This window comes from Scyliorhinus canicula, chromosome 12 (genome assembly GCF_902713615.1).
Source record: "Scyliorhinus canicula chromosome 12, sScyCan1.1, whole genome shotgun sequence".
NCBI lineage: Eukaryota > Metazoa > Chordata > Chondrichthyes > Carcharhiniformes > Scyliorhinidae > Scyliorhinus > Scyliorhinus canicula.
In genome coordinates, this window is record NC_052157.1 from 51,118,943 (window position 1) to 51,145,224 (window position 26,282).

The following is a 26,282-nucleotide window of genomic DNA, read 5'->3' on the forward strand; positions in this document are numbered from 1 at the left end:
ATAGATAGAATGTAGGATAAAATTGTTTCCCCTGGTGATGAATTCTAGAACCGGAGACATAGATTCAAGATAGGTGGCAGAAGGTGTTGACGGGACATAAGGAAAAACTCTTTTACGCAGGGTAGTGGGAGTCTGGAATTCGCTGCCTGAGTTGGTGGTGGAGGCAGAGACCCTAAACTCTTTTTTTAAATACCTGGATCTGCACCTTAAGTGCTGTAAGCTGCAGGGCTATGGGCTGGGTGCAGGAAGGTGGGATTAGAAAGGCCAACTGGGTGTCCTCAGGCTGGCATGGACAAGGTGGGCCGAATGGTCTCTGTGCTGTACCATTTCTATGGTTTCTATTTGCTAATTTGTGCATTTTGCTGACATTCTTTTGTATTCTTACCTTGATTCTTTTTTCAATGTATGGCAAATGTTAAAACCCAAATTGAACCAATTGCCTTCCGATTGGAAAGCTGTGCTGCAAAACAACAGGAGAATAAGCCAGCGCCTGAGATGAACTGATGTGTATCTGTTTGTTTGGCAGCTTTTTCCTTCCTCATTGAGACAGGGGCCCTGCTGCATTTCCCAGACACCAGCCACGGCCTGTGCAATCTCTACTTCCTGCATCCAGTCTGGTTATCGGAATGCTTGGAGAGAATTATCAATCTCAAAGCCTCCCGCTCTCTTGTCAAGAATGGCATCATACAGGTGACGGAGCTGAGATCACTGCTTGTAGGAACTGGCTTTACGGAGCAGACTGAGGAGCAATATTTCCAATTTTTAGCCAAGTTTGAGATTGCACTTCCAATCACCAACAACAGGTAAATTGTTTCCTGATTTTGAAAATATGTATTGTTGCGTTCAAACCCCTTCATGGCATCACCGCCCCCCCCCCCCCCCTCTATTTTGGTAATCTCCTCCAACTACACAATCGCATGAGATCTCAACATTCCTGCAATACTGGCATCCATGATTTTATTCATTCCGCTAATAGTGGCCGTGACTTCAGCTGAGGAATTCCCTTCCGAAATCTCTCTATCTCTGTCTTCTCCTTTAGGGTACTGCTTGCCAGCTCTTATCCAAGTCACAAATCACATCCTGTATGACTGTGATCAAATTAAACTCTCCCTCCTTGAGTTTTGCCATCTGCCTGCAGCCTTTGACACTGTTGATCACACCATCCTCCTCCAATGTCTCTCCATTACTGTTCATATTGGTGGGACTAGGGCAGCATGGTGGCGCAGTGGGTTAGCCCTGTTGCCTCACGGCGCCGAGGTCCCAGGTTCGATCCCGGCTCTGGATCACTGTCTGTGTGGAGTTTGCACATTCTCCCCATGTTTGCATGGGTTTCGCCCCCAAAATCCCAAAAGATGTGCAGGCTGGGTGGATTGGCCACGCTAAATTGCCCCTTAATTGGATAAAAAATGAATTGGGTACTTTAAATTTATTGATCTATTTTTTAAAATATTGGTGGGACTAAACTCACCTGATTCCATTCTTATTGATCTAATTGTGTCCAGAGTATCACTTGTGATGGCTTCTCTATCTCGCTCCCACATTATTACCTCGGGATCTATGCTTGGCTCCCACCTGGTTCTTATCCACACGCTGCCCCTCAGTGACCGTATCCAAAACCAGAGGGTTAGCTTTTATCTGTACATTGATGGCATCCAGTTCTAACTCACCACCACCTCCCTCAACTCCTCCCTTGTTGCTAAATTATCAGACAATCATCCAACGTCCAGCACCGGAGGACCAGGGATTCAGCCCAATTAAATGTTGAATATCATAGAATCTATAGGATCCCTCCTGTGCAGAAGGAGGTCATTTGGCCCATTGAGCCTGCACCGACCCTCCGAAAGAGTGCTCTACCTAGGCCCACTACCCCTCACTATTCCCATTACCCCTTAATCCCACCTAACTGAAGACTGTTTTTCATCCCCACTCCAAACTCTGTTCTCTAGTTACTGACTCCACCCCTCTCCCTGGCAACGGTTGGAGACTAAACCAGTCTGACCGCAGCCTTGATCATACACTTGACCCTGAGGTCAGCCTCTGACTTCATATTCATGCCATTCCCACGATTGCCCATTTCCAACTCCATAACATTGACCAACATCCGCCATGTCTCAGATCACCACATTCATGCCTTTGCAACCTCTACTATTCCAACACCCTCCTTTTTTTTTTTAATTTAGAGTACCCAATTATTTTTTCCAATTAAGGGGCAATTTAGCATAGCCAATCCACGTATCCTGCACATCTTTGGGTTGTGGGGGTGAAACCCACGCAGACACGGGGAGAATGTGCAAACTCCTCATGGACAGTGACCCAGGGCCGGGATTCGAACCCGGGTCCTCAGCGCCGTAGGCAGCAATGCTAACCACTGTGCCACCGTGCCGCCCTCCAACACCCTCCTAGCCAGACTTGTACATTTGACCCTCTGTGAACTTGAAGTTATCCAAAACTCTGCTGCCCTGAGCTTAGCTCTAAATCCCATTCACCTAACATCCCTGTGCTTGCCGACCAACTCTGGTTCCCAAGCAACGTCTTGATCTTAAAATGCTCATCCCTTTTTCAAATCCCTCCATGGATTCACTCCCCCATGTCGCTGTAATCTCCTCCGAGATCTCTGCTCCTCTCATTCTGACTTTACCATTGGCCGGGCCTTCGATTGTCTCGACCCCAAACACACACTTGCACAACGTTGAACAGAGATTGTCACACTTTAGCATTCCATCCAAATAACAAGACCTGTGACAATTGGCTTGAAACGTTAGCTCCCTTCTCGCTCCATAGATGCTGTCAGACCTGCTGAGGTTGTCCAGCATTTTCTGTTTTTCAACCCAATGGTAAACCTGTGCTGTCAAAGACTGACTTCTCAAATGTTGTAAGGTACCTGGTTTTTCAGCTCTAATTGCCCCATGTGTCCTCTCCCAGGAGGTCTAATGTGATTATCACCCTGACCTGGTCATGGGCACTCTCTGCCCAGACAAGTCACTTGAAGATTCTTTTTGTCATTTTTAAACACTTCCAAAGCTCACTCCATCCATTAAATCCATAGATACCATGGAACCCCTACACAAGGAGGCTATTTAGCCCATCAAGTCTGCACCACCCTACCAAGAGCTCCCTAACTAGGCCCACACCCCCACCCTATGCCCGTAACCCCACCTAACCTGCACATCTTTGGATTGTGGAAGGAAACCGGAGCGCCCGGAGGAAACCCACGCAGACACGGGGAGAACTTGCAGACTCTGCACAGTCAACCGAGGCCAAATCCACGCATTGTTTGATGTTGTCCAAAGACTCTGACAAATGAAGACACATTACTATCGACCCTTTAACCTTCCCAAACTACCAACCTTTTTACCTCTGCTCTCAGAATGTGGGCAGTGCTGGAAGGGGTAGCAGTTGCTATCAATTCCTTGTTTCACTGGGAATGGGGTGATGGGGCTTTTTGAGCCGCTTCAGGTAACGGTTCGATAACTGAATTGCCCACTCGGCCTTGTCAGAGTCAGTCACATTGATGTTGGATTGGAGTGAAATGGTGGGCAGATGGAGGAAGGGTGACAGGTTTCTTTCTCTCAAGGATAATAGTGAGGCAGGTATCTATTAATGACAATCTGACCTCTTCATAGTCACACTTACAAATCCCAGCTTTTTATTTCTAGAATTTTGAACCGAAACTCAAATTTTCAGACTGCCGTTATGGTATCTGAACTCACATTCCTTGGACTATTAGTCCAGTAACATACCCACTGCACATTCAAATACTTCACCCACTACTGCCATTGAAAGTTCTGATCACCAATCCCTTTGGCTGCACTATAATAATAATCTTTATTGTCACAAGTAGGCTTACATTAACACTGCAATGAAGTCACCGTGAAAAGCCCCTAGTCGCCACATTCCGGCGCCCGTTCGGGTACACAGAGGGAGAATTCAGAATGTCCAAATGACCTAACAAGCACGCCTTTCAGGACTGGTGGGAGGAAACCGGAGCACCCGGAGGAAACCCACGCAGACATGGGAAGAGCGTGCAGACTCCGCACAGACAGTGACCCAAGCCAGGAATCGAACTTGGGACCCTGGGCGCTGTGAAGCAACAGTGCCAACCACTGTGCTACCGTGCTGCCCACATTCCTGCTGAATGCCCACTTGCTCTTTATGAAGTTATGTGAGAAGACCAGCACGATACAAATCCTTATCTTTTTTTGTTCACTATCCTTAAGGGGAGGGGATAGTTTGGACCAGTCATTTGGACAAGCCCGAGAGTGTGTTAAATGCGATTGAAGAGAAAATGATTTGGGCTGATGGATGTGGCTGTATTTTTCTCACCAGCTACCTCCTCCCACACCTGTTGCCACCGAAACCAGGATTGGAAATTGTTAATCTGAGGGGCAGGGGCACCAACACCGTCCAGAGACTTTTCAAAATGAACTTTGTGCCCGTTGGCTTCTGGCAGAGGTTTATTGCCCGCATTTTGATCAGCCTGGCAGAGATGGATGCACAGGTATGACCCACATTGCCAACTGTCGCAGCTTTCTACAAGTGTGAAATTGGATTTTATACAAAAACCTTGGATGTTTGACCAGTTTCTCTTCCACAGGATTCCCCTTGTTTACGTGGAAAACAATGTTTTGCAAGGTGTCACAATCTGCCATTTTGACTGTTAGACACTGGGTTAGATCTCTTCAGGAATGCTGTTATAGGCTGTCAACCATCACTGCGAACTCTGCAGATTTATAAAGAGACGGTTTGAAAAATATCCAGATTCTCTGCTTCACTTTCCAAATTTCCCTCCCCTCTCATCTTCTCCCCTCTCCCCATCTTACTTCTCTATTCCTCCTTTCTCTCACCCCACTTTTCCATCTCCCCCTCTGCCCCTTTATCCACACACATCCTTCACTCCTTAATCTATCTTCCCCCCCTCTTTCATCCCTCCCCTCCCTCTTTTATTTCTCTCTTCTCGCTTTTCCTCTCTCTCTCTCTCTCTGCTTCCTCACCTTTCCCTTCCTCCGATTTCACTCACTTTTCCTCTCCTGTGAAGGGAGGGAGGGGATAGGGATGGGTGGGGTGGGGAGAGAGAGGAAGATTGGGGAGGAGAAGGAGAGGTGTTTGGGATGATGATGGAGTGGGAGAAAGAAGGAAAGGAGTCATTTCCGGTTTGTTGCGATTATCAGTATTCTGCTCTGATTGGACAGATAAATTCTCTGCCATGGAACTATTTACGTCACTGTTGATTGAGCCAAGAAATCAGGGTGAAATGTCCCTCCAAACCTGTTAACATTGCCCATCATTAGAGCAGGTGGAACTTTCCTTCATCAAAGACTATGTTGGAAAAACAGATTCTTTGTCCCGCCATTTCCAAACTAAAGCTGTAATCTATGTATTAAATCTCATATATGAAATGAAAAATGAAATCAAAATCGCTTATTGTCACAAGTAGGCTTCAAATGAAGTTACTGTGAAAAGCCCCCAGTCGCCACATTCCGGCGCCTGTTCGGGGAGGCCGGTACGGGAATTGAACCGTGCTGCTGGCCTGCCTTGGTCTGCTTTCAAAGCCAGCGATATAGCCATGTGCTAAACCAGCCCATATAATATGAAAAGTTGAATATTTTCCTCTGAGATAGATTGTGATTGTCCTCCTAAAAATTGGCAAATAGATGCAAAAATTCACAAATAAAAATAGAAAATGGAGCAAACCTGGCAGCCGAGATGGTATCTGCTCTGGGAGAAACAGAACTGGTATTTCAGAAATGTTCTTCATTGTCAGCAGCATCCAGAAGCGATGAAAGGTCATCGGCCTGAACTGTTGGTCTTGATATTTCTGGGATGGCGGGAGGTGAATTATAGACTCATAGAATTGATAGAGGATGAAGGAAGTCATTTGGTCCATTGAGTTGGTGCCGACCCTGCAAGAGTGGCTCTGCTAGACCATCCACACCCCGCCTGCCCTGCCCACCCCATCACTCCCCACCCCTTTCTCACCTTCTGAGGGTGGTTAATGTCAATGCAGTTCTTATAATTTAGGGAAATGTGAAGTTATGCATTTTGGGGCGGTTCGGTGGCACAGTGGTTAGCACTGTTGCTGCCTCACAACTCCAGGGACCTGGGTTCAATTCTGACCTTGGGCAGGCCTGTCTGTGTGGAGTTTGCAGGTTCTCCCCGTGTCTGCGTGGGTTTCCTCCGGGTGCTCCGCTGTTGCACGTTTTACTATGGGCGTAAAACGCGTTTATTGGAGTGTATTAACACGCCTCCGAGTTCGACGTGTGCTTAACACTGCTAGGCTCTGTTCTATGTAATTATTTAAGCTCTGGAGTCGCCAGCTGCCGTATAGGCAACGTCACAAGTATTCCAAGGTCAAATTCAAAGTAATAAAGACGATACACCGATTAGTCAAGTTCAAACGATCAATATTTATTATACAGTTAATAATAAATACTCATGCACACACACACTAAGAGACTAAGCTACAACTAAACATAAACAAACAGAATACTTATCTAACAGGAACAGGCAAGGTCAGAGAACGAGGCCTTCGTCCTGGTTTTGTCTGCAGCCTTCAGCAAGCGTTCTGGCACTTGGGAGTCTAGCGGGCTTGGATCGCGTAGCGAGCGTTGAACTTACGGTTTCGGCGGCTGGTGCTCAACGGCTGGAGTCAGGATACCAGGTGTCAGTCGGGGCCGGAGCACAGGTTTAACAGACCGGACAACACGAGGTCCCTATCTTTTATAGGGGTTCCGTTGTCCTTCCCTCTTCTCGGGCGGGCTCTACCTATTGGATCAATTTCTTATCGATACTGGATTAATTCCCCAATGCGAGGGGGTCTCCGTGATGGAGGGGGCGTTTCTTATGTCCTTTTGTTCGGAGGTTTCTGGTGCCTCGATGTCTGGGTCTTGATTGGAATGTGTCCATTCAGAACCAAATGTATCTATTGTGTGGGTGTTCAAGTCTGATGGCCTCATTAGCATGCAAAGCGTTTTGCCATTTGCACCTAGCTAAGGTCTCTTTACCTGAGCCCAAACTGGTTTCTGCTGCTGCAGAATGCAAACTGCTCTTTGCAGACTGCTCAGTGTCCATTTTGCGTGGCCAGCATGGCTACATTCCCTCCTTGTGATCCTCACAATCATACTATTGTGAAGGATCACCTATGTACTTTGCCTCCTTGTGTTCTGACCTCTTGCCAGTTCCTGTTCTACTCTGTTCTAAACTATGGGAAGAAGAGAAAAAAAATTTTAACTAACATCTCTACTTGGCCCTATGTCAAAGGGACATGCATTACTACAATTGGGAACCTCTACCTATCACTATTAGCCTTAACTTAAACATTTAATCACTCTAAACCTTAACCATTCACACCACAACATCACACTTCCCAACTCGGCAGTCGAGTATGGAACAATATAATACATGGCTGAATTTTATTTACAGAGTGTTGTAATCAGTGAGGGGTTGAGGGGTTTGGTGGAATCCGAAGATGGGGGATTGCACTCTATAGATGGGTGAGGTGCTGGAACGAGAGGCTCTCCTCCTCCATTTCCTCAACCTGAGGGTCTGCACTAGGATGGTGAGGATCGCAATCACCAACAGTGATTCGATTATGTAGGACATGGAGTACCACGTCATGAATTTAGTACACCAGGTCTGAACCTCGCTGATCAGAGCTGAGCACTGGGGGTTTGCTGTACTAACATTTACGGTGGGGGTTGTGGGGGAAACGTGTCTTGTTTCCACACATATACATATGACATTAAATAGTAATAAGTGGGCTTCCATCATTTTGCTGTTCTTCTTCTTTCTCTTCCTTCTTCCTCCGGTATTGACAATCCTGGCTTCGACCTCTGTCTCGTCCTTTGAAACCTTTGGGATCAAGCACAGTATCTGTCAATACACAGTTTAAGACCTTTACTTGTTAGTGTATCTGTCTTTCAAAACCCAATTGACCCTTTAAAATGACTGGCTAAGTCACACCCTGTGACTCCCCTCATTTTTTTTTCAAAAAGCGAATTTAAAGACCAGCATACACCTAACAATCCTTCCTTCTGCGAGCCGTCTCGCAGGCTTTGCTGATTTACCATCCGAATGTTTCCGGATGTAAATAGCATGTGGGATGGCGGCCGAAGGGCTACCTAACCTAAAATGAAAACAAATTTGGAAAGAAACATCCGAATGAGTTGCGTTTGGGCCGCTACGGGTACGAGTTGGATGGGATCCCCGGGTAGGGCGTGCTGTGCCATACCCGAGCTTGGCTGACCAAGGGTTGGTTCTCAGACAGGGCGGGTCCTCAGTGCCGTTTGTCCACTGCCTGAGTAACCTGGAAAGAACGGGTACGAATGTGTTTACCATGACTTGCAGCCTCTATTTCGCCGAATAGAGGGGCACCTAAAAACCAAGGGAGCCAAGATGCTCCAACTGAGGACATCACTGAAGTTCTCAGAGATATCTGCAGATAAACTATTTGGCGTGTGGCCTTACAACTTTGGAAAAGATCTCCAATCAAACCGAAGTTCTCAGAAGTATCTGCGGACAAACTAACGTGCATGTGAGGTGGTCACAATCTTTTCAGCTGAAAAGAAGATGTCCATCCTCCAGCTGAACAATGTACATTCCTGAGACAAACAAACATAAAACGAAGACAAACATACGTGCAGGTTCCATCAGAAAGGACATCGTTTCCCTCAAACGATTCCTATCTTACATCATCTGGACACCTCACTTTGATTCTGCCTCTGTGAACAGGGTCACAAAGGGGTTGCCGTGTCGGGAGTCAGACACCGTGTCGTCCTGCTCTCCCGGATCCCACACCCTTGTGTGGATCAGGCATGCAATTTTGGAGTTGTGTGACTGGGGGTCACTCTCATTATTGCGGACAAGTCTGTAGGAATTGTCCCTGTGCCATTGTGTGGCGTCGAGTGTGTTGTCGGGGTAGTCGGGGTCGGGTGGTGGTTCGGGGTTTTTGAGGTAAGTGACTTCCATGGGGTCACTGGAGTCGGGGTCGTAGTTGGTGCAGTGTGGGCTGTATGGCTGTGTGGTGTCGCTGTCTTCAGAGTCAGTGTCTGTCCTACTGTCTCTGCTGTGGCAGCTTGTGGGCGTGTCGGGGCGTGGTCTGTAGTGGTCTGTGGGCGGAGTCGTGGGCGAGTCCGTTGATGTACTGGTCTGTGAGGGGGATGGTGGAAAAGTGTCTCTGGTGGGCGGGGTGAAGTGTTCTGCTGCGTCTAGCAGGACATGGTGGGCATGGTTGGCCTGTGTTCCATATGCCTTTAACTGGTTTATATGGAACCACGCGGTCTTCCCATTAGGATACTTTATCCTGTAAACGGAGGGGCTAATTTTGTCCGAAATTGAGTAGGGGCCGGAATATTTTGGAGCCAAAAAACTGCTGGGGTTATAAACAGATAACATTACCTGTTGCCCAACCTGGAATTCTGTGGTGTGTACGGTCTTATTGAAACAGGCAGTACGTTGCTGTCGGCGTTTCCCTAGCTGGACTGCGGCTGCGAGCTGTGCAGACCTCACAGTCTCAACTAGATCTTTAACTGCCTTTTCATGTGTGAGGGCCGTCACTTCGGGGCTTGTCATGTCCAGTCCTAAAAGGAATTCTGTACCCTTCATAGGGCGTCCGGTCATGAGTGTGTGTGGTGTGTGTCCTGTCGATGTGGAGACAGTGTTCCTTATGAACATAAGTGCAAAGGGGAGCACTGAATCCCATGTGGAATTGTTCTCTTGAACCATTTTCCTAAGGGTCGTTTTTAGGGTCCGATTCATGCGCTCCACAATCCCGCTGGACTGTGGATGATACGCAATGTGGAAGTTCTGTTTGATTCCGAATATTGTCAGGACGTTCCTCATGACCCGTCCTGTAAAGTGAGATCCCTGGTCCGAATCGATACTTCGGGGTAAACCCCATCTCGTGAAGATGTGGTGGGTCAGGATCTTTGCAGCTGTCTTTGCTGTATTTGTTCGTGAGGGAAATGCCTCTACCCACTTGGTAAAGGTATCTATCACCACCAGAACGTATTTATAGCCATTCCGACAAGGGGGCAATGGACCTATAAAGTCGATCTGGAGGTTTGTCCAAGGGCCGTTAACTGGGCGAGTATGCCGAAGTTGTGCCTTCTTAGAATACCGCTCCGGGTTATTCTGAGCACAAATCAGGCAATTCTCTATATAGTGCGTTACATCATTCCTGAGATTAGGCCACCAACAGAGTCGCCTGAGGTGCCTCGTTGTTGCATCAATTCCCTGATGCCCGTGTCCGTCATGGAACAAGGCAATCATCTGATTCCTGTCCTGCTGTGGGACCACATAAAGTCGGTCCTTAATGATCACACCCTCATGTGTGGTCAGTGCGTGTTTAAAGTGCTCGTAAGCAGGCACAAAGTTTCCCCTGAAAACCTCCCTGAGGTCTCCGTCCTGTTTTTGTGCTGCCACGAGATCTTTAATATCAGTCTGTGAGACTTGGACTGCGCTCACAGGGGCGCTAGCTGGTGCGCTAGCTGGGGGGGTCCATAAGTGTCCTCTCCTGGAACCTGCCTTAGCCAACGCGTCGGCTTTTACATTCCCAGGGGGTGATGACCTATGGTGACTTCTTACTTTTATTATGCCGAAGGTCCTGTCCTTCGCTTTCTCTAGGATATGCTGGAGTAGAGGGGCTGATGGAAGGGGTTTCCCGTCTGCGGAGACAAAACCTCGTGTCCTCCACAGGGGCAGAAAATCGGTTAAACTGTTACAGACATATAAGCTGTCTGAATATATGTCTGCTGGGCTGGGGAAAGAATCGGGGTGGTCCACTATGTACGCTATGGCTGCTAGCTCTGCTGCCTGCGCGCCTAAGTGACCTGGTAACTTAAGAGCGATTTCTTCGAGAGCGCGCCCCTGCGCGTCCTCTACATAGATGCCGCATCCTGTGATACGCTCACCATTTAAAACTGTGGAGGAACCGTCTACATAAATCCTCAAGGGTCCACACGTGTCTGTGGGCTGGGGGCTTTGTTTCGGGTTCCCTATCTTCCTGGGGGGTGTTTTGGCTAAAAAGGGTCCTGTATTATGCAGGGGAGCTACAATTTCACAGTCATGGGGCTGTCCTGGGTATTGGAGGTTGTCGGCTAAGTATGTGTGGGTGCGTGTCCGTTTCACTGTAATGTCCCGTCCTTGTAAGAGTAGGGTCCACCTAGCTGCCCTAATCTGGCTAACTGAACCGTCCTTCAGTCGACCGTCTAGGAGTAGCTGTGTGGGTGTGTGTTCGGTTAGAATGGTGATGGGGTTGAGTCCGGTGATGTATGAGAAATACTGCACTGCCCAGAAGACAGCAAGGAGGTGCCTCTCACAGGCTGAAAATCCTTGTTCTACCGGGTCTAACAGTCGGGAGGCATAAGCCACTGGTCTTAGCTGCTCGTGCCGTTCCTGAAGCAACACGGCCGAGAGGGTTAGATCTGTGCTAGCTACCTCGATTGCGTACGGTGAAAGTTGGTCGGGGACTAGCAGCGCGGGTGCTGCACTAAGGGCTCGTTTCAACTCTTCCACAGCGCCTGTATGCTGCGGAAGCCATTCCCAGGGGGCTCCTTTCTTAAGGAGGTCTGAAAGTGGGGCGGCTTTTGTCGCGAATCCGTCGATGTGGTTCCGACAATAGCCAACCAGTCCTAAAAACGACCGGAGGGCTGATACATTCTGGGGAAGGGGCAATTTGACAATCGAATCAATTCTTTTGAATTCGATTTCGCGTTTGCCGTGCGTGATGACTGATCCCAAATACATCACTTTACTTTCCAATATTTGGGCCTTTTTCGGGTTAACTTTACAGCCAATTTCAGTTAAGAGTTCTAGGAGTTCGGCCAGAAGCGAAATGTGCTCTGCCTTTGTGTCTGTCTGCAGTAGTAGGTCGTCTACATACTGTACCAGACATTCGGGTCGGGAAAATTTTTCTAATCCACTTGCCAGCTGTCGGTGGAAAATGGAGGGTGAATTGTGGAATCCTTGTGGGAGGCATGTCCACGTGTACTGCTGAGTTTTGAAAGTGAATGCGAATTTGTATTGGCACGCTTTTGCCAATGGTATTGACCAGAATCCATTACTGATGTCCAATACCGTGAAGTACTTGGCGTTGAGACCCTGCTTGAGCATGGTCTCGGGACTAGTAGCTACCGTTGGGGCTACTGCGGGGGTTACTTTGTTGAGTTCCCGATAATCGATGGTCAGACGCCATGATCCATCGGGCTTCCTCACTGGCCAAATAGGGGCATTGTTGGTGGAGGCTACCGTTCTCAGTACACCTTGGTCCAACAAGCTGCCTATAACTTTTTCTATTTCCACCTCTGCCTCGAGGGGAAATCTATACTGCTTTTGCGGTCGGGGGTCCTGTCCGGTAACATGAACCTGTCCAGTCATTCTGCCACAGTCATGACGGTGACTTGCAAATGCTGTCCTGTGTTTGTTTAGTAGGGCCTTAATTTGTCGGTCGGTGTGGAGTGTAGTCAGGTCGAATGTGTACTCTCCCACTGCGCTAATCCGATTAGCGTAGTCTCCTACTGTGAGGGTGGCTGGGGCTCTGTCTGATCTCGCCATTCGCCAGACACACTGGTTCACTGGGTCGAACGACAAGCTGTGGGCGTTCATAAAATCTATCCCCAGGATGTGTTCTGCTGTCCGGGGAAGATTTACTAAAACTACGGGGTGCCTTGTGCTAATGTTCCCTAGCTGGATCGCTACGGGTGCTGTGATATGTCCCTGCTGCGAGTGTCCGGTGAACCCGCTAAGTGTGATGGTGGAGGTGGTCGGCCACGTGTCTGAGTGTGCCGTGGTTGTGGAGTTAATGGTGGTGCGGGATCCTCCTGTGTCCCACAATAACTCTATGGGCTTCCCTTTGACTTTTGCCGTGACTACGGGCCTCCCTGATGAGTCCCATAGTGTGTCACAGACCCAAGTGGGGGAGCCCGAACACCGTCAGTTCGTCTCGTCCACATTGGTGGGTCCTGACTGTACTGCTACATTGTGGATTGGTTTTGCTTTGTTGCGGTTCAGAGTGCCTGTCTGCTGGCCTCTCTGAGATCGCTGGGGTGCATTACACTCTTTTGCCCAATGCCCTAACTGTCCACAGTTATAGCACTCCTGTCCTTTCTGTTGAGGGCTGCTCTTGCCTTCATTTACCCATGCGGGCTTCTGGTGCTCTCTGACTGCTTGGATGTCTGCAGCAGCCTGAGCCTCTTCTGGGGATCTAACCTTTGCTTTTGCCTGAAGCGATTGCTCCCAAGCGCGGGACAATCTTTTGAGGACCCATTTTTCGTTATGGGCCTCTTCTGAGGGGTCGTAATTATTGCAAGCGCTCTGTCCTGCTTCTGTTGCGTGTGAGATAATTGTGCGCGTCCATTTAACCATGTTTTCGCGGGTTAAATGCGCTCTATCTAGCTGTCCGAAAACTGCGCTGAAGTGAATCCACAGCCTTCCGGCGAATGCTGTGGGGTGTTCAGATCTCTTCTGCCTGCACTTATTCAAGCCTTCTACGGGGTCACCTCTATTGTACCCGATGGCATCTAAAATAGCAGTGTGCATCTCCTCTAGGCTGCCTCCTGCCACGTTTTGTGGGTCGGGGAGGGCTGCCACTACACTCTGGTCTAAGCTCAGCACGGTGAGCTTAACCTGCTCTCTCTCATCCAGGCCGTACATGGTAGCCTGCTGTTTTACTTTCGCAAAGAACTGGTGGGGGTCTGCGGTGGGGAGGAACGGAGTGATCTTTTCACAAGCGTCCCTTAGCTGGGTTACTGTTAAAGGGGTGGTGTAAGTTATGTCTGGGGCGCCTTCTGATTCGGCTTTCCTCTGTGTGGTTACGGGATTCATGGGTGCGGTTATGATCTGAGCTGTGGGGGGTTGGGGTGCCTGTCGTTTCTGCTGAGCTGCGGGCGCACATGTTCCCTGAACATAACGCTGCGCTGTCTCGCTTAATTCCTGCCAATCTGGGGCATTTTCCCCATCTAACTGAGCTCCAAAGGTGCTTTGGAAGCCATTCTGCACCGAAAGCAGAGATTGCAGTTCCGCAATCTGTTTTCTGCATTTCGCGTGGTCAACTGTGCTTTGTCTGTGTTCGGTCGTTGCAGCGTGGAGTGCTCTCAAAGCTGCTTTGAGATCCGAACATTGCCTCTGCAATGCCTCCACCTGCTTCTCCGATTCCTGTCTTATCAGAACGGCACGTTGCACGTCCTGATAGGCTTTCTCATACTGGGTCTGGGAACTGTTCAGATGAGCTAGACAAGACTGGTGAGCCCTCTTGGCATCATCCACCTCTCTACCCTTCTCTGCCAACTTCCCTTTAAGATCCAGGTTTTCTTTCTCGATGTCCCTGACATCGACCTTACTCATTCGGTTCCTTTCCTCTAAATCTGCCCGGAGCGTCCTGATGACCTCCTCTGCGCCTCGCAACTGTGCCAAGCAGGACACAATCGCCATCGGCTTGCGTGCTTTACTTAAACTCTTTTTGTGTATCTGAGAGAGGTTCTCCCACCAAGTATGACCTATACTCCCGGGACCTGTCTCCTCATTTGCACAAAACTCTTTCCAAAGGGGCCATCCCTTTCCTTGTAAATATTTGCGGAGTTCCAGCTCCCACGTGGGACACTGGCCTACTCTGCTACTGCTGCTGGTCGCTGCGACCACAAACTTTGCTGGATCCATCAGACGTTCCATTGCCTGCATGGCCATTTCCTCTGACTCTCTTTTTATAATTTGGAACAGGGGGTTGCTGGGGTGGTGTTTCGTGAAAAGGGTACGGCTTACGCTATTTTCCGATTACAAAACTACCGAAAGTTTGTCGCAACAAAAAGCTTTCAGTTTTACCTTACAGCCCTGTTAGTACGCATGCACTAAACACACTTCCGAATTTCGCTTATTATTTTGAACACCTTGAATACTTGTGATCTCTTTCTTTCTCTGCAATTTGGAGTTCTAATTCAAATTTCAGGGTCCTGGACACTGTGGTGTTTCCACTTGCAACAGGGTCCCGGCGGATGTCGCCACTAAATGTTGCACGTTTTACTATGGGCGTAAAACGCGTTTATTGGAGTGTATTAACACGCCTCCGAGTTCGACGTGTGCTTAACACTGCTAGGCTCTGTTCTATGTAATTATTTAAGCTCTGGAGTCGCCAGCTGCCGTATAGGCAACGTCACAAGTATTCCAAGGTCAAATTCAAAGTAATAAAGACGATACACCGATTAGTCAAGTTCAAACGATCAATATTTATTATACAGTTAATAATAAATACTCATGCACACACACACTAAGAGACTAAGCTACAACTAAACATAAACAAACAGAATACTTATCTAACAGGAACAGGCAAGGTCAGAGAACGAGGCCTTCGTCCTGGTTTTGTCTGCAGCCTTCAGCAAGCGTTCTGGCACTTGGGAGTCTAGCGGGCTTGGATCGCGTAGCGAGCGTTGAACTTACGGTTTCGGCGGCTGGTGCTCAACGGCTGGAGTCAGGATACCAGGTGTCAGTCGGGGCCGGAGCACAGGTTTAACAGACCGGACAACACGAGGTCCCTATCTTTTATAGGGGTTCCGTTGTCCTTCCCTCTTCTCGGGCGGGCTCTACCTATTGGATCAATTTCTTATCGATACTGGATTAATTCCCCAATGCGAGGGGGTCTCCGTGATGGAGGGGGCGTTTCTTATGTCCTTTTGTTCGGAGGTTTCTGGTGCCTCGATGTCTGGGTCTTGATTGGAATGTGTCCATTCAGAACCAAATGTATCTATTGTGTGGGTGTTCAAGTCTGATGGCCTCATTAGCATGCAAAGCGTTTTGCCATTTGCACCTAGCTAAGGTCTCTTTACCTGAGCCCAAACTGGTTTCTGCTGCTGCAGAATGCAAACTGCTCTTTGCAGACTGCTGTTCTGGCTGAACTGTCTGTTTCCCAGCAGCCTTCCATTTTAGTTTGGCTCAGTGTCCATTTTGCGTGGCCAGCATGGCTACATCCGCGTTCCTCTCTCAGCCCAAAGATGTGCAGGTTAGGTGGATTGGCCATTCTAATTTGCCCCGTAGTGTCCAACGGTTAGGTGGAGTTGGACGGGGGAATGGGCCTAGGTAGGGTGCTCCTTCAGAGGGTCGGTGCAGACTTAATGGGATGAATAGCCTCCTTCGGCACTGTGAGATTCTATGATTCTATGAATAAAGGAGCTGACTATTATTTAAATGGAGAAAGACACAGAAATGTGTAGACAACACACAAATTGTCCCTGTAGTGGATAGAGGATAGCTGTAAGCTCCATAATGATATTGATGTGTTGGTGGAGTGGACAAGAAAGTGGCAGATGGAGTTCAACTCTGATGAGTGTGAGGTAATGCATTTATGGAGGTCAAACAGTAAAATGGATTAACAATAAACAAGAATATACTGAGTGATTTAGATGAAGTGAGAGATCTCGGCATGCAAGGGCTCAGGTCCCTCAAGGTAGCAGCACAGGTAGATCAAGGTAAAGAAGGCAAATCGAATGCTCTCCTTCAGTGGCAGAGATATGGAATACAAAAGTAGGGATATGATGATGAAACTGTACAAGTCACTGGTGAGGCCACAGCTAGAGGATTGTGTGCAGTTCTGGTTGCCACGTTACAGGAAGGATGTAATTGCCCTGGAGAGAATGCAGAGATGATTTACTAGAATGTTGCCAGGGCGGGAGAGTTGCAGCTACGTGGAGAGATTGGGGTTGTTTTCCTTGGAACAGAGAAGGCTGAGGGATGACATGATTGAGGTAAGCAAAATTGTGAGGGGTAGAGATAGAGTAGACAGAGGAACCTGTTTCCCTTGGAAGAGAGTTCAAAAACCAGGCGCATCGATTCAACCTAAGTGGCAGCAGGATTAGAGGGGACATGAGGAAAATCTTTTTTATACAGAGGGTAGTGGTTGTCTGGGATTCGCTACTTGAGTTGGTGGTGGAGGAAGAGTCCCTAAACTCTTTTTAAAAAGTGCCTGGATCTGCTTGTTAAGTTCTGTAAGCTGCAGGGCTATGGGCTGTGTGCAGGAAGATGGGTTTAGAAAGGACACCTGGGTGTCTTTGGGTCAGCATGGGCAAGATGGGCTGAATGGCCACCTTCTGTTTTGGACCTTTCTATGTTTCTAAAGCTGCAGCACAGAGAGATTTGGGAGTCCTTGTGCATAAATCACAAAAAGCTAGCATGCAAGTTCAGCAGGTAATTGGGAAGGCAAACGGAATGTTGGCCTTTATTTCAAGGGAATGAAATATAAAAATAGGGCAGTCTGGCTAAAACTATACAAGGTACAAGGTGAACCACACCTGGAATACTGTGAACAGTTTTGGTCCCTTAGCTAAGGAAAGATATATTGGCATTGGATGCAGTCCAGAGAAGGTTCACTAGGTTGATCCCAGGTATGGAGGGGATTTTCTGATTGATCCCAGGTATGGAGGGGATTTTCTGATAAGGAAAGGTTGAATACGTTGGGCCTGTAGTCATTGGAGTTAGAAGCACGAGAGGTAATCTTATTGAGACATACAGGATTCTCAGGGGGTTTGACAGGGTAGATGCAGAGAGGATGTGGCTCTAAGTATGGCAGTTAATAAGGTCGCCTTTCTTAATCCTAATTATGAGTGTACTTTCAGAGTCGCCAGGTATCTCTCGATACCGCCACAAGGTTCAACCCGAATACCGATCAAAGAGCCAATACACCAGTTAGTTAGTTCAAAGTCAATACTACTTTATTTACACACAGTATGATTTACACATGCACGATAACACTACAGGCTAAACTATATCTATCACTAACACCTATACTTAACTTCGGGTGCCCACGTAGGTCAGAAGAATAATGGCCGTTGTTCGGATCTGAGACTGTTGGGTTCGAAGAGGTAACAGGAGAACAGCTAAGGTCGTCCATCTGGTAGCGAGCGTTGATCTTGAACTTACTGCTTCTGGTGGTGCAGGTGGAAGGGTCTCTCTGCTTGAGAGCCGAATCCAAAAGAAAGAACACATGGCGGGGGTTCCTTCTTATACTTGGGGGCTTTGCCTGCTTTTAGGCGGGCCTTAAAGTTGGTCCCAATTAATTGGGCAGCTTCTCAATCACTGCCATCGATCTGAGCCAATAAAGGGGCGGGTGCCTTGATGGCTGGGCGTGTCCTAAGTGGCCGTTGGCCTTGCTTTGTCTGTGCCTGCTTGCTGGTGTAGTGGCGCCGGAATGTCTGGGATTGTATCGGCTACCTGAACACCAGTCTTTGTTCATCGGAGATGGGCCATCAATGTGCAAATTGGCCAAGTGTTTAGGTTCTGTCTGCAGTCTGTCTTTTAAATACACATTCCGGCTCTGTGTCTGCTTGTTTACTTTGCATTGTCCATTTTTCCCTGTATGCTCTGTGAGTGTCCATTTTATATGCTGAAAGTGGCCAACCCAGATGGCTACACTTCTGTGGAATTCTTTACCGCAGAACGCTGTAGAGGCTGGGTTGTTGATTTTGATTTTTTGATTTTGATTTATTATTGTCACATGGATTAGTATACAGTGAAAAGTATTGTTTCTTGCGAGCTGTACAAACAATGCATACCGTACATAAGGAAGGAAGGAGAGACTGCAGAATATAATGTTACAGTTATAGCAAGGTGTAGAGAAAAGATCAACTTAATACAAGGTAGGTCCATTCAAAAGTCTGATGGCAGTAGGGAAGAAGCTGTTCTTGAGTCGGTTGGTACGTGACCTCAAACTTTGGTATCTTTTTGAAGATGGAAGAGAATATGTCCGGGGTGCGTGGGGTCCTTAATTATGCTGGCTGCCTTTCTGATGCAGTGGGAATTGTAGATAGAGTCAATGGATGGGAGGCTGGTTTGCGTGATGGACTGGGCTACATTCACAACCTTTTGTAGTTTCCTGCAGTCTTGGGTAGAGCAGGAACCATACAACCAGAAAGAATGCTTTCTATGGTGCATCTGTAGAAGTTGGTGAGGGTCGTAGCTGACATGCCAAATTTCCTCAGTCTTCTGAGAAAGTAGAGTCGTTGGTGGGCTTTCTTAACTATATTGTCAGCATGGGGGGGACCAAGACAGGCTGTTGGTATCTGTACACCTAAAAAAAAACTTGAAGCTCTCAACCCTTTCTGCTTCATTCCCAGTGATGTAGACAGGGGCATGTTCTCCACTAAGCTTCCTGAAGTCGTGACAATCTCCATGCTTTTATTGACATTGAGGGAGAGACTATTGTCGCCACACCAGTTCACCAGATTCTCTATCTCATTCCTATACTTTGTCTCGTCATTGTTTGAAATCCGACCCACTATGGTGCTGTCATCAGCAAATTTGAAAATAGAGATGGAGGGGAATTTGGCCACACAGTCATAGGTGTATAAGGAGTATAGTAGGGGGCTGAGGACACAGCCTTGTGGGGCACCGGTGTTGAGGATGATTGTGGAGGAGGTGTTGTTGCCTATCTTTACTGATTGTGGTTAAGTACGTTCAAGGCTCGGGCAGCACGGTGGCGGAGTGGTTAGCACTGCTGCCTCACGGCACCGAGGTCCCAGGTTCGATCCCGGCTCTGGGTCACTGTCTGTGTGGAATTTGCACATTCTCCCCGTGTTTGCTTGGGTTTCACCCCCACAACCCAAAGATGTGCAGGGTAGGTGGATTGGCCGCGTTAAATTGCCCCTTAATTGGAAAAAGTGAATTGGGTACTCTAAATTTATTTTAAAAGTATGTTCACGGCTGAGATAGACAGATTTTTAATCAGTGAGGGAATCAAGGGTTAAGGAACTTAAGACAGGAAAGTGGTGTTGAGGATTATCGCATCAGAACAGTCATGATCCCATTGAATAGCAGAGCAACGTGATAGGCCGAATGGCCTACTTCTGCTGCTATACCTTGTGGTCTTATGATTTTATTGCTAACCTTTCCCTTCTTGCTTTGTTCACCAGCTCTTTGAGAATGAAAATAATCCTAAACGAAGCAGAGCAAATCGAACCTCTGTTTACAGTTTCACACGATCACACCGTCGCAATCGCTGCAGCACTTTCCGAGTAAGAAGAAATCAAACTATTTATTGGCAAGAAGGTTTGCAGGTGAACTACGATGGTGGGTTTCTAAGGTAATCACAGTTGACACTTCTGCTAGCTCAGGAACACTGGAGACTTTCTCTGGTGTTCGAAAACTGAGACAAGCTCTTGTGCTGGCTGCACATAATCCTTGAAACTCAACAAGTCATTTCCTCCCTGTAGCGTGGAGTCCTCTGAGGTGAACTGGAAGAGGAAAAAGAGCGCGGGAATAAAAATCAATTGCCAGTCCGAAACACGGGATTTCTCGGCCGTCGCGTTCATCACCGATCACGTCAATTCTTTGATCGATCAGTGGTTTCCAGGTAAGGCCCAAGAGAGGGGTGTTAAGGAGTGTAGTTCAGTGCCACAGTAACTGTCCAACTATATCTGAGCCCTGAAGATGTGGGTCCAAGTCCCACTCCAGAGACTGAGCACATAATCCAGGCATATCATCCGGTGCAGTACAGAGGGAGTGCTGCACTGTCAGAAGGACGATGAGATATCTGACTCTCAGATTAACATAAATGAACACGTCGCACTTTTGTGCCGTGCACTCTGTACAGAAGGGGTTATATCTATATCTCTATATCCTGGCCAATATTTATCTTCCGTCAGCATGGTACAGTGGCTAACACTGCTGCCTCACAGCACCAGGAACCTGGGGCGGGATTCTCCCAGCCCGGCACGTGATTCTCCGCAGTGTGGAGAATTGGCGGCATTGGCGCCGGGGGGGGGGGGGGTTGGTGCGGCGCCGGTCGCGGGCTCCTCTACGCGGCTAGCCCGTCAATTCTCCAACCCGGATGGGCCGAGCGGCCATAGGAAAAGAGCCGAGTCCCGCCGGCGCCGTTCTAACCTGCTCTGGGCCGGCCGGACTTCAGCGTGTAGCGGTCACGAGGCGGCCTGTGGGTGGGGGGAAGGGGGGCTGACCCGGGGGGGGGGAGCCTCCGATGTGGCCAGGCCCGCAATCGGGACCCACCGATCGGCAGGTCAGCCTCTGTGGCTGGGGCCTCCTCTCCTACGCGCCGATCCCTGTAGCCCTGCGCCATGTTGCGTCGGGGCTGGCACGTTGAAGGAGACCACTGCGCATGCACATGTTGGCGCCAGCGCCACAGTGCATGTCCTCGTTGGTGCCGGCGCAGCTGCGCATGCACGGCTCCTGCGGCGCACATTCCGCGCCAGGATCTGCAGCTGGAGCGGCACGAACCACTCCAACACCATGCTGGCCCCCTGTATGGACCAGAATTAGACATGGGAGCGGCCCATTCACGCTGTCGGAAAACGCGACGGCGGTTACAACGCCGTGGACACTCTGCCGTGGGATTGGAGAATCCCGCCCCCTGGTTCAGCTCTGGCCTTGGGTGACTGAGTGGAATTCACATGATCTCCCCATGTCTGGGTGCTCCGGTTTCCTCCCACAGTCCAAAAATGTGCAGTTAGGTGGGGTTATGGGCATAAGGTGGGCGAGAGGGCCTAAGTAGGGTGCTCTTTCATAGGGTCGATGCACTCTCAATGGGTCGAATGGCCTCCTACATTGTGGGATTCTGTGATTTTATGCAGACTTTCAGAAGGCATTTAATAAGGAACCACAGGAAAGATTGTTGCACAAGATTAGAACCTGTAGCTTTGGGGGTAATACATGGTTTGAGGGTTGGTTAAAAGACAGAAGACGAGAAGTAGGGATAAACAAGTCATTCTTCAGGGTGTAACTAGTGAGTACCACAAGGTTCAATATTTGGGTCTCGGCTATTCCCAATCTATTTTATTGGCTTACATGAGGGGGCTGAGTTTACTGGCTTTGCAAAGCCAAGTTGAAAATTGAGCTGTGAAGAGTTTTCAAAAGTTTGCAAAGGACCATTGGGTGTGAGTCTCCTTCCCCGGACGCCCAGAACGTGTTCCCCGATGGGACAGAGAATCGGGCATCGGGGGGGAAATCAGGCACCGAGCCGAATGTGATGCTCCGACCCCCCCCCCCCCCCATTGGTGGCAAGAATGAGGTTCACAATGCGCACCGGCAGAGTGATGTAAATAAATGCAGACAGGTTGTAATGACCCATTTGCACCTATTTAGCGGGCCCTGCGCCCTATTCTCCCGCTGCCCATCATTCTCCGGTCCCTGCAGCCGAATCACCTGGGCGCGGATCACATGTGGTTTCTAACAGCATTGGCTGGCTGTGGTAGACCTCGTGGTGGGTCAGGGGACAACGGTTGCCCCCTTGGCCCACCGTGTAGTCCACCAATCCAGAGCCAGGCTGGTTAACCATAGGAGCTCATCCGAAGGACCCCCCCCCCACAACACTACAATGCCTACCCACACCTCCACTACCAGACCACCCTCACAGGGACCCCTGCAATAGGGAAACCCCCCACAAGGACTCCTGCCTGAAGGGACCCCACCACAGGCCCCCCCCCCCCCCCTCACAACCCCACTCCCAGAAATGTGACACCTGTCTGCGAACTAGAGAGCAGTGCAGACAGGGGCAGTTTGAAGTATCACAGCTGTAACACATAACCTTGCAGCTTCACGTGTCCATTCCTCAAAGTAGAGCAGCTGTAACCTGCCTCTGGTTGCCACACATCCATTTGCTCCAAGCCATTCAAGCTTTCTTGTGGTCTGTGATTGACAGCTTCTACAAACTATCTGTAGCTTTCATTTCCCTTCAGGGTTCAGTGGCCTAAGTGGTGAAATCCCAATGCTTGCAAACATTGACCACATGAAAAAGAGGTAAGTGTATTCCAAGCACTAAGTGCGTTCCAATCACTCAAGCATATAATTGCACTGCACCTACCTCTAGTAATGGATCTCCCTATTACATAGGTCCCTTTGGTCAGGGGTCCCTGGGGGGGGGGGGGGGGTGTCAGGTCACCTCTCTACTTGGGGATAGGGGGCCACCCAGTGTTACAGCTGTAATTCCTCTCACTGCCCCTGCCTTGACTGCTCTCTACTTCCCAGACAGGGAACTCTTTCCTGGTTGGGGGTAGTGGAGAGGGATCTGTGTGTGAGGGGGGGGGGGGGGGGGGGGGTGTGAGTGTGTGTGTTCCCTTTCGGCAGGGGATCCCTGTGGCGGGTCCCCCTATTACAAGAACCCCTATGAGGTGTCCCCCTATCATAGGGATCCCTATGGGGGGTCCCTTTGGTCAGGGGGTCCCTGTCTCAGTGGTCCCTGTTGGGGTCTCCTTATACATCGGTCCCAGTGTGGGCTCCCCCTATTACAGGGGTCCCTGTTTTGGGTCCTGCTATTACAGGGGTCCCCATGGGGGGTCACCCTATTATAGGCGTGCCCGTGGGGGGTTTTCCTAGCACAGGGGTCCCAGTGGGGGTGTCCCTGTAGTTGGGGGAGCCTGTGGGGGGTCTCCTTGGTCAGGGGGTCCCTGTGTGGGGCCCCCCTATTACAGGGGTCCCTCTGGAGGGTTCCGCTATTGCAGGGGTCCCTGTGGGAGGGTCTCTCTATTACAGGGGTCCCTTCGGGCGGGAGGTCCCTGTCGGGGGGGCCTCCCTATCACAGGGGTCCCTATGGGGGCCTCCCTATCAAAAGTAGGTGATCAGGGCATCATCACATTGTTGCTTGTGGGAGCTTGCTGTGCACATATTAGCTGGCCCACCTCCTGGATTTCAACAGTGACAAGTCAGAAGCACTTTGGGACTCCCTGTGGTTGGGAAAGGTGCTGTCGAAACGGAACTTTTACTTTAGTGTCCCTAAATTTCCTTCCTTGAGCAAATGCTGAAACTCTGCAGTCTGTGGCAGGATGTTATTGAACCGCCCTGCCCATTCCCTCAATCACTGTCAGAAGCTGAATAATAAGACCATCCACACTTTGACCTCACATGAGCTAACGTGGCAATTTGTGGCTGCCCACCGACTGGAAATGGAACTGTTTCCTGCTCCAGTCCAGCAAGAATTTGCTTAGGGCTAGTGGAGCCATCAGTTCTGAAATACCCTTAGCTGCACCCCCTGATGTGGAGGTACAAGCTGTATTGCCCTGGTCAGGACTTCCAGCACCTATTACAGGGTCGAAACCAATAAACCTTCAGTTCCTCCTGAGATTTCAGCCCCCCTTCCCAATCTGAGCCCCCTTTCCGCCACATTACACTCGGTTCCTCCACTTGGCGCTCACTCTGCTTGCCCTCAGCCTCCTCCATCCACCCTTTGCATCTGTTCCTCTCTCCTCCCCAAACTCGATCCTTTAGGCTTACGTTCATGGGTCTATTCCTGAGAGAATGTAACATTATATGCCTGAACTTATACTGTCGTCATGTTTTATTTCAATGTTTAAATTGAAATATATTTCACCCACCGACATCTTTTGCTATTTTGTAGTGTTTCATCTCAATGTGTCAATTGTTCTCAATGTCTGTTGGATAATCTCAGTGTAACTCACAGAAGTTTGGCTTTTAACTCTTTGTGTGACCAACAGCTCTTACAGCCACAGAGGCCGATGGAACTCCTCTGGTGGAGCAATACGTCCCCTGCCCTCACTGCACCCCCGCAGCCACAGGGGAAACACTAATCCACTCCCAGGCCCAAGGCCTGCATTATTTCAGTATGGAAGACTGCCTGCTCACTGCCATCAGACACACACACATCGAGTGTCCAAATCACCCCACAGAGCCGGTGTCACTGGAAGAATTGGTTCCAGAACTTTTCATGACTGATTTCCCAGCCAGGTAAGGTCCATGTGGGAATCTGATGGAGATAGAATGGGACACAGAAATGTTATTTTTGATGTTCGGTTTCATATTTTAAAGACAGATTTGTTTTGTTTCTTATTGTAACCTCAAGAAAGATTTAGAAAAAAAATTTAAAAGCTTAAAAAGAGTGAGGGACAAACATAGAACATAGAACAGTACAGCACAGAACAGGCCCTTCGGCCCTCGATGTTGTGCCGAGCAATGATCACCCTACTTAAACCCACGTAACCCGTATACCCGTAACCCAACAATCCCCCCATTAACCTTACACTACGGGCAATTTAGCATGGCCAATCCACCTAACCCGCACATCTTTGGACTGTGGGAGGAAACCGGAGCACCCGGAGGAAACCCACGCACACACGGGGAGGACGTGCAGACTCCACACAGACAGTGACCCAGCCGGGAATCGAACCTGGGACCCTGGAGCTGTGAAGCATTGATGCTAACCACCATGCTACCGTGAGGCCCCAACATTGGGTCGCGGGGGCGGGGAGACGACTCAGGACCCGGTAATGCGGGGAGGGGAGTGTCGGGCAGAGAGGGAGAGGCTCGGTGTTGAGTAGTGATGGGGGGCTCAGGCATAGATGGGGGTGTTGGACAGTGGGGGCGGGATTCGGGACCGGGCAGTGGGGGCGGGAGTCGGGACCGGGCAGTGGGGGCGGGAGTCGGGACCGGGCAGTGGGGGCGGGAGTCGGGACCGGGCAGTGGGGGCGGGAGTCGGGACCGGGCAGTGGGGGCGGGAGTCGGGACCGGGCAGTGGGGGCGGGAGTCGGGACCCGGGCAGTGGGGGCGGGAGTCGGGACCGGGCAGTGGGGGCGAGAGTCGGGACCGGGCAGTGGGGGCGGGAGTCGGGACCGGGCAGTGGGGGGGGGGATCGGGACCGGGCAGTGGGGGGAAGTCGGGACCGGGCGGTGGGGGGGGGGGGGGGGGGAGGAGCCAGGACCGGGCAGTGGGGGGGGGGGGAGGAGTTGGGACCGGGCAGTGGGGGGGTTCGGGACGGGCAGTGGAGTGGGGGGAGATTCAGGAGTGGGCGGGGGGGGGGGCGGCAGTGGGGGGGGGGGGCGGACCGGGCAGTGGGGGGGGGGGGGGGGGGGGGTCGGACCGGGCAGTGGGGGGTGTCGGAACCGGGCAGTGGGGGGGTGGGGGGAAATTTGGGACCGGGCAGTGGTTGGGGGATGGGGGTGGGGGGTAGTCGGGACCGGGCAGTGGGTGGGGGGTCCGGGCAGTGGGGGGGGGGGGTCCGGGACCGGGCAGTGTGGGGGGGGGGAGGAGTCGGGACCGGGGAGTGGGGGGGGGGTCGGGACCGGGCAGTGGGGGAAGTCGGGACTCGGGCGGGTGGAGGGGGGGGGGGGGGAGGAGCCAGGACAGGGCAGTGGGGGGGGGGGGAGGAGTTGGGACCGGGCAGTGGGGGGGTTCGGGACCGGGCAGTGGAGTGGGGGGAGATCAGAAGGTGGGCGGGGGGAGGGCGGCAGTGGGGGGGGGGTCGGGACCGGGGCAGTGGGGGGGGGTCGGGACCGGGCAGTGGGGGAAGTCGGGAGACGGGCGGTGGAGGGGGGGGGGAGGAGCCAGGACCGGGCAGTGGGGGGGGGGGG

The 26,282-nt window shown here is 50.3% G+C and overlaps 1 protein-coding gene across 1 annotated transcript in view; it reads left to right on the forward strand.

Annotated features, from left to right (window-relative positions):
- lrrk1 (leucine-rich repeat kinase 1) overlaps positions 1–26,282 on the forward strand; it is a 231,468-nt gene that overhangs the window by 141,899 nt on the left and 63,287 nt on the right. Inside the window, exons 20-24 of the mRNA XM_038813623.1 lie at positions 527–803; positions 4,327–4,498; positions 19,884–20,053; positions 20,184–20,323; positions 24,414–24,663. Of these exons, the coding sequence (XP_038669551.1) occupies positions 527–803; positions 4,327–4,498; positions 19,884–20,053; positions 20,184–20,323; positions 24,414–24,663 (1,009 nt within the window). The remainder of the gene's footprint in view (positions 1–526; positions 804–4,326; positions 4,499–19,883; positions 20,054–20,183; positions 20,324–24,413; positions 24,664–26,282) is intronic.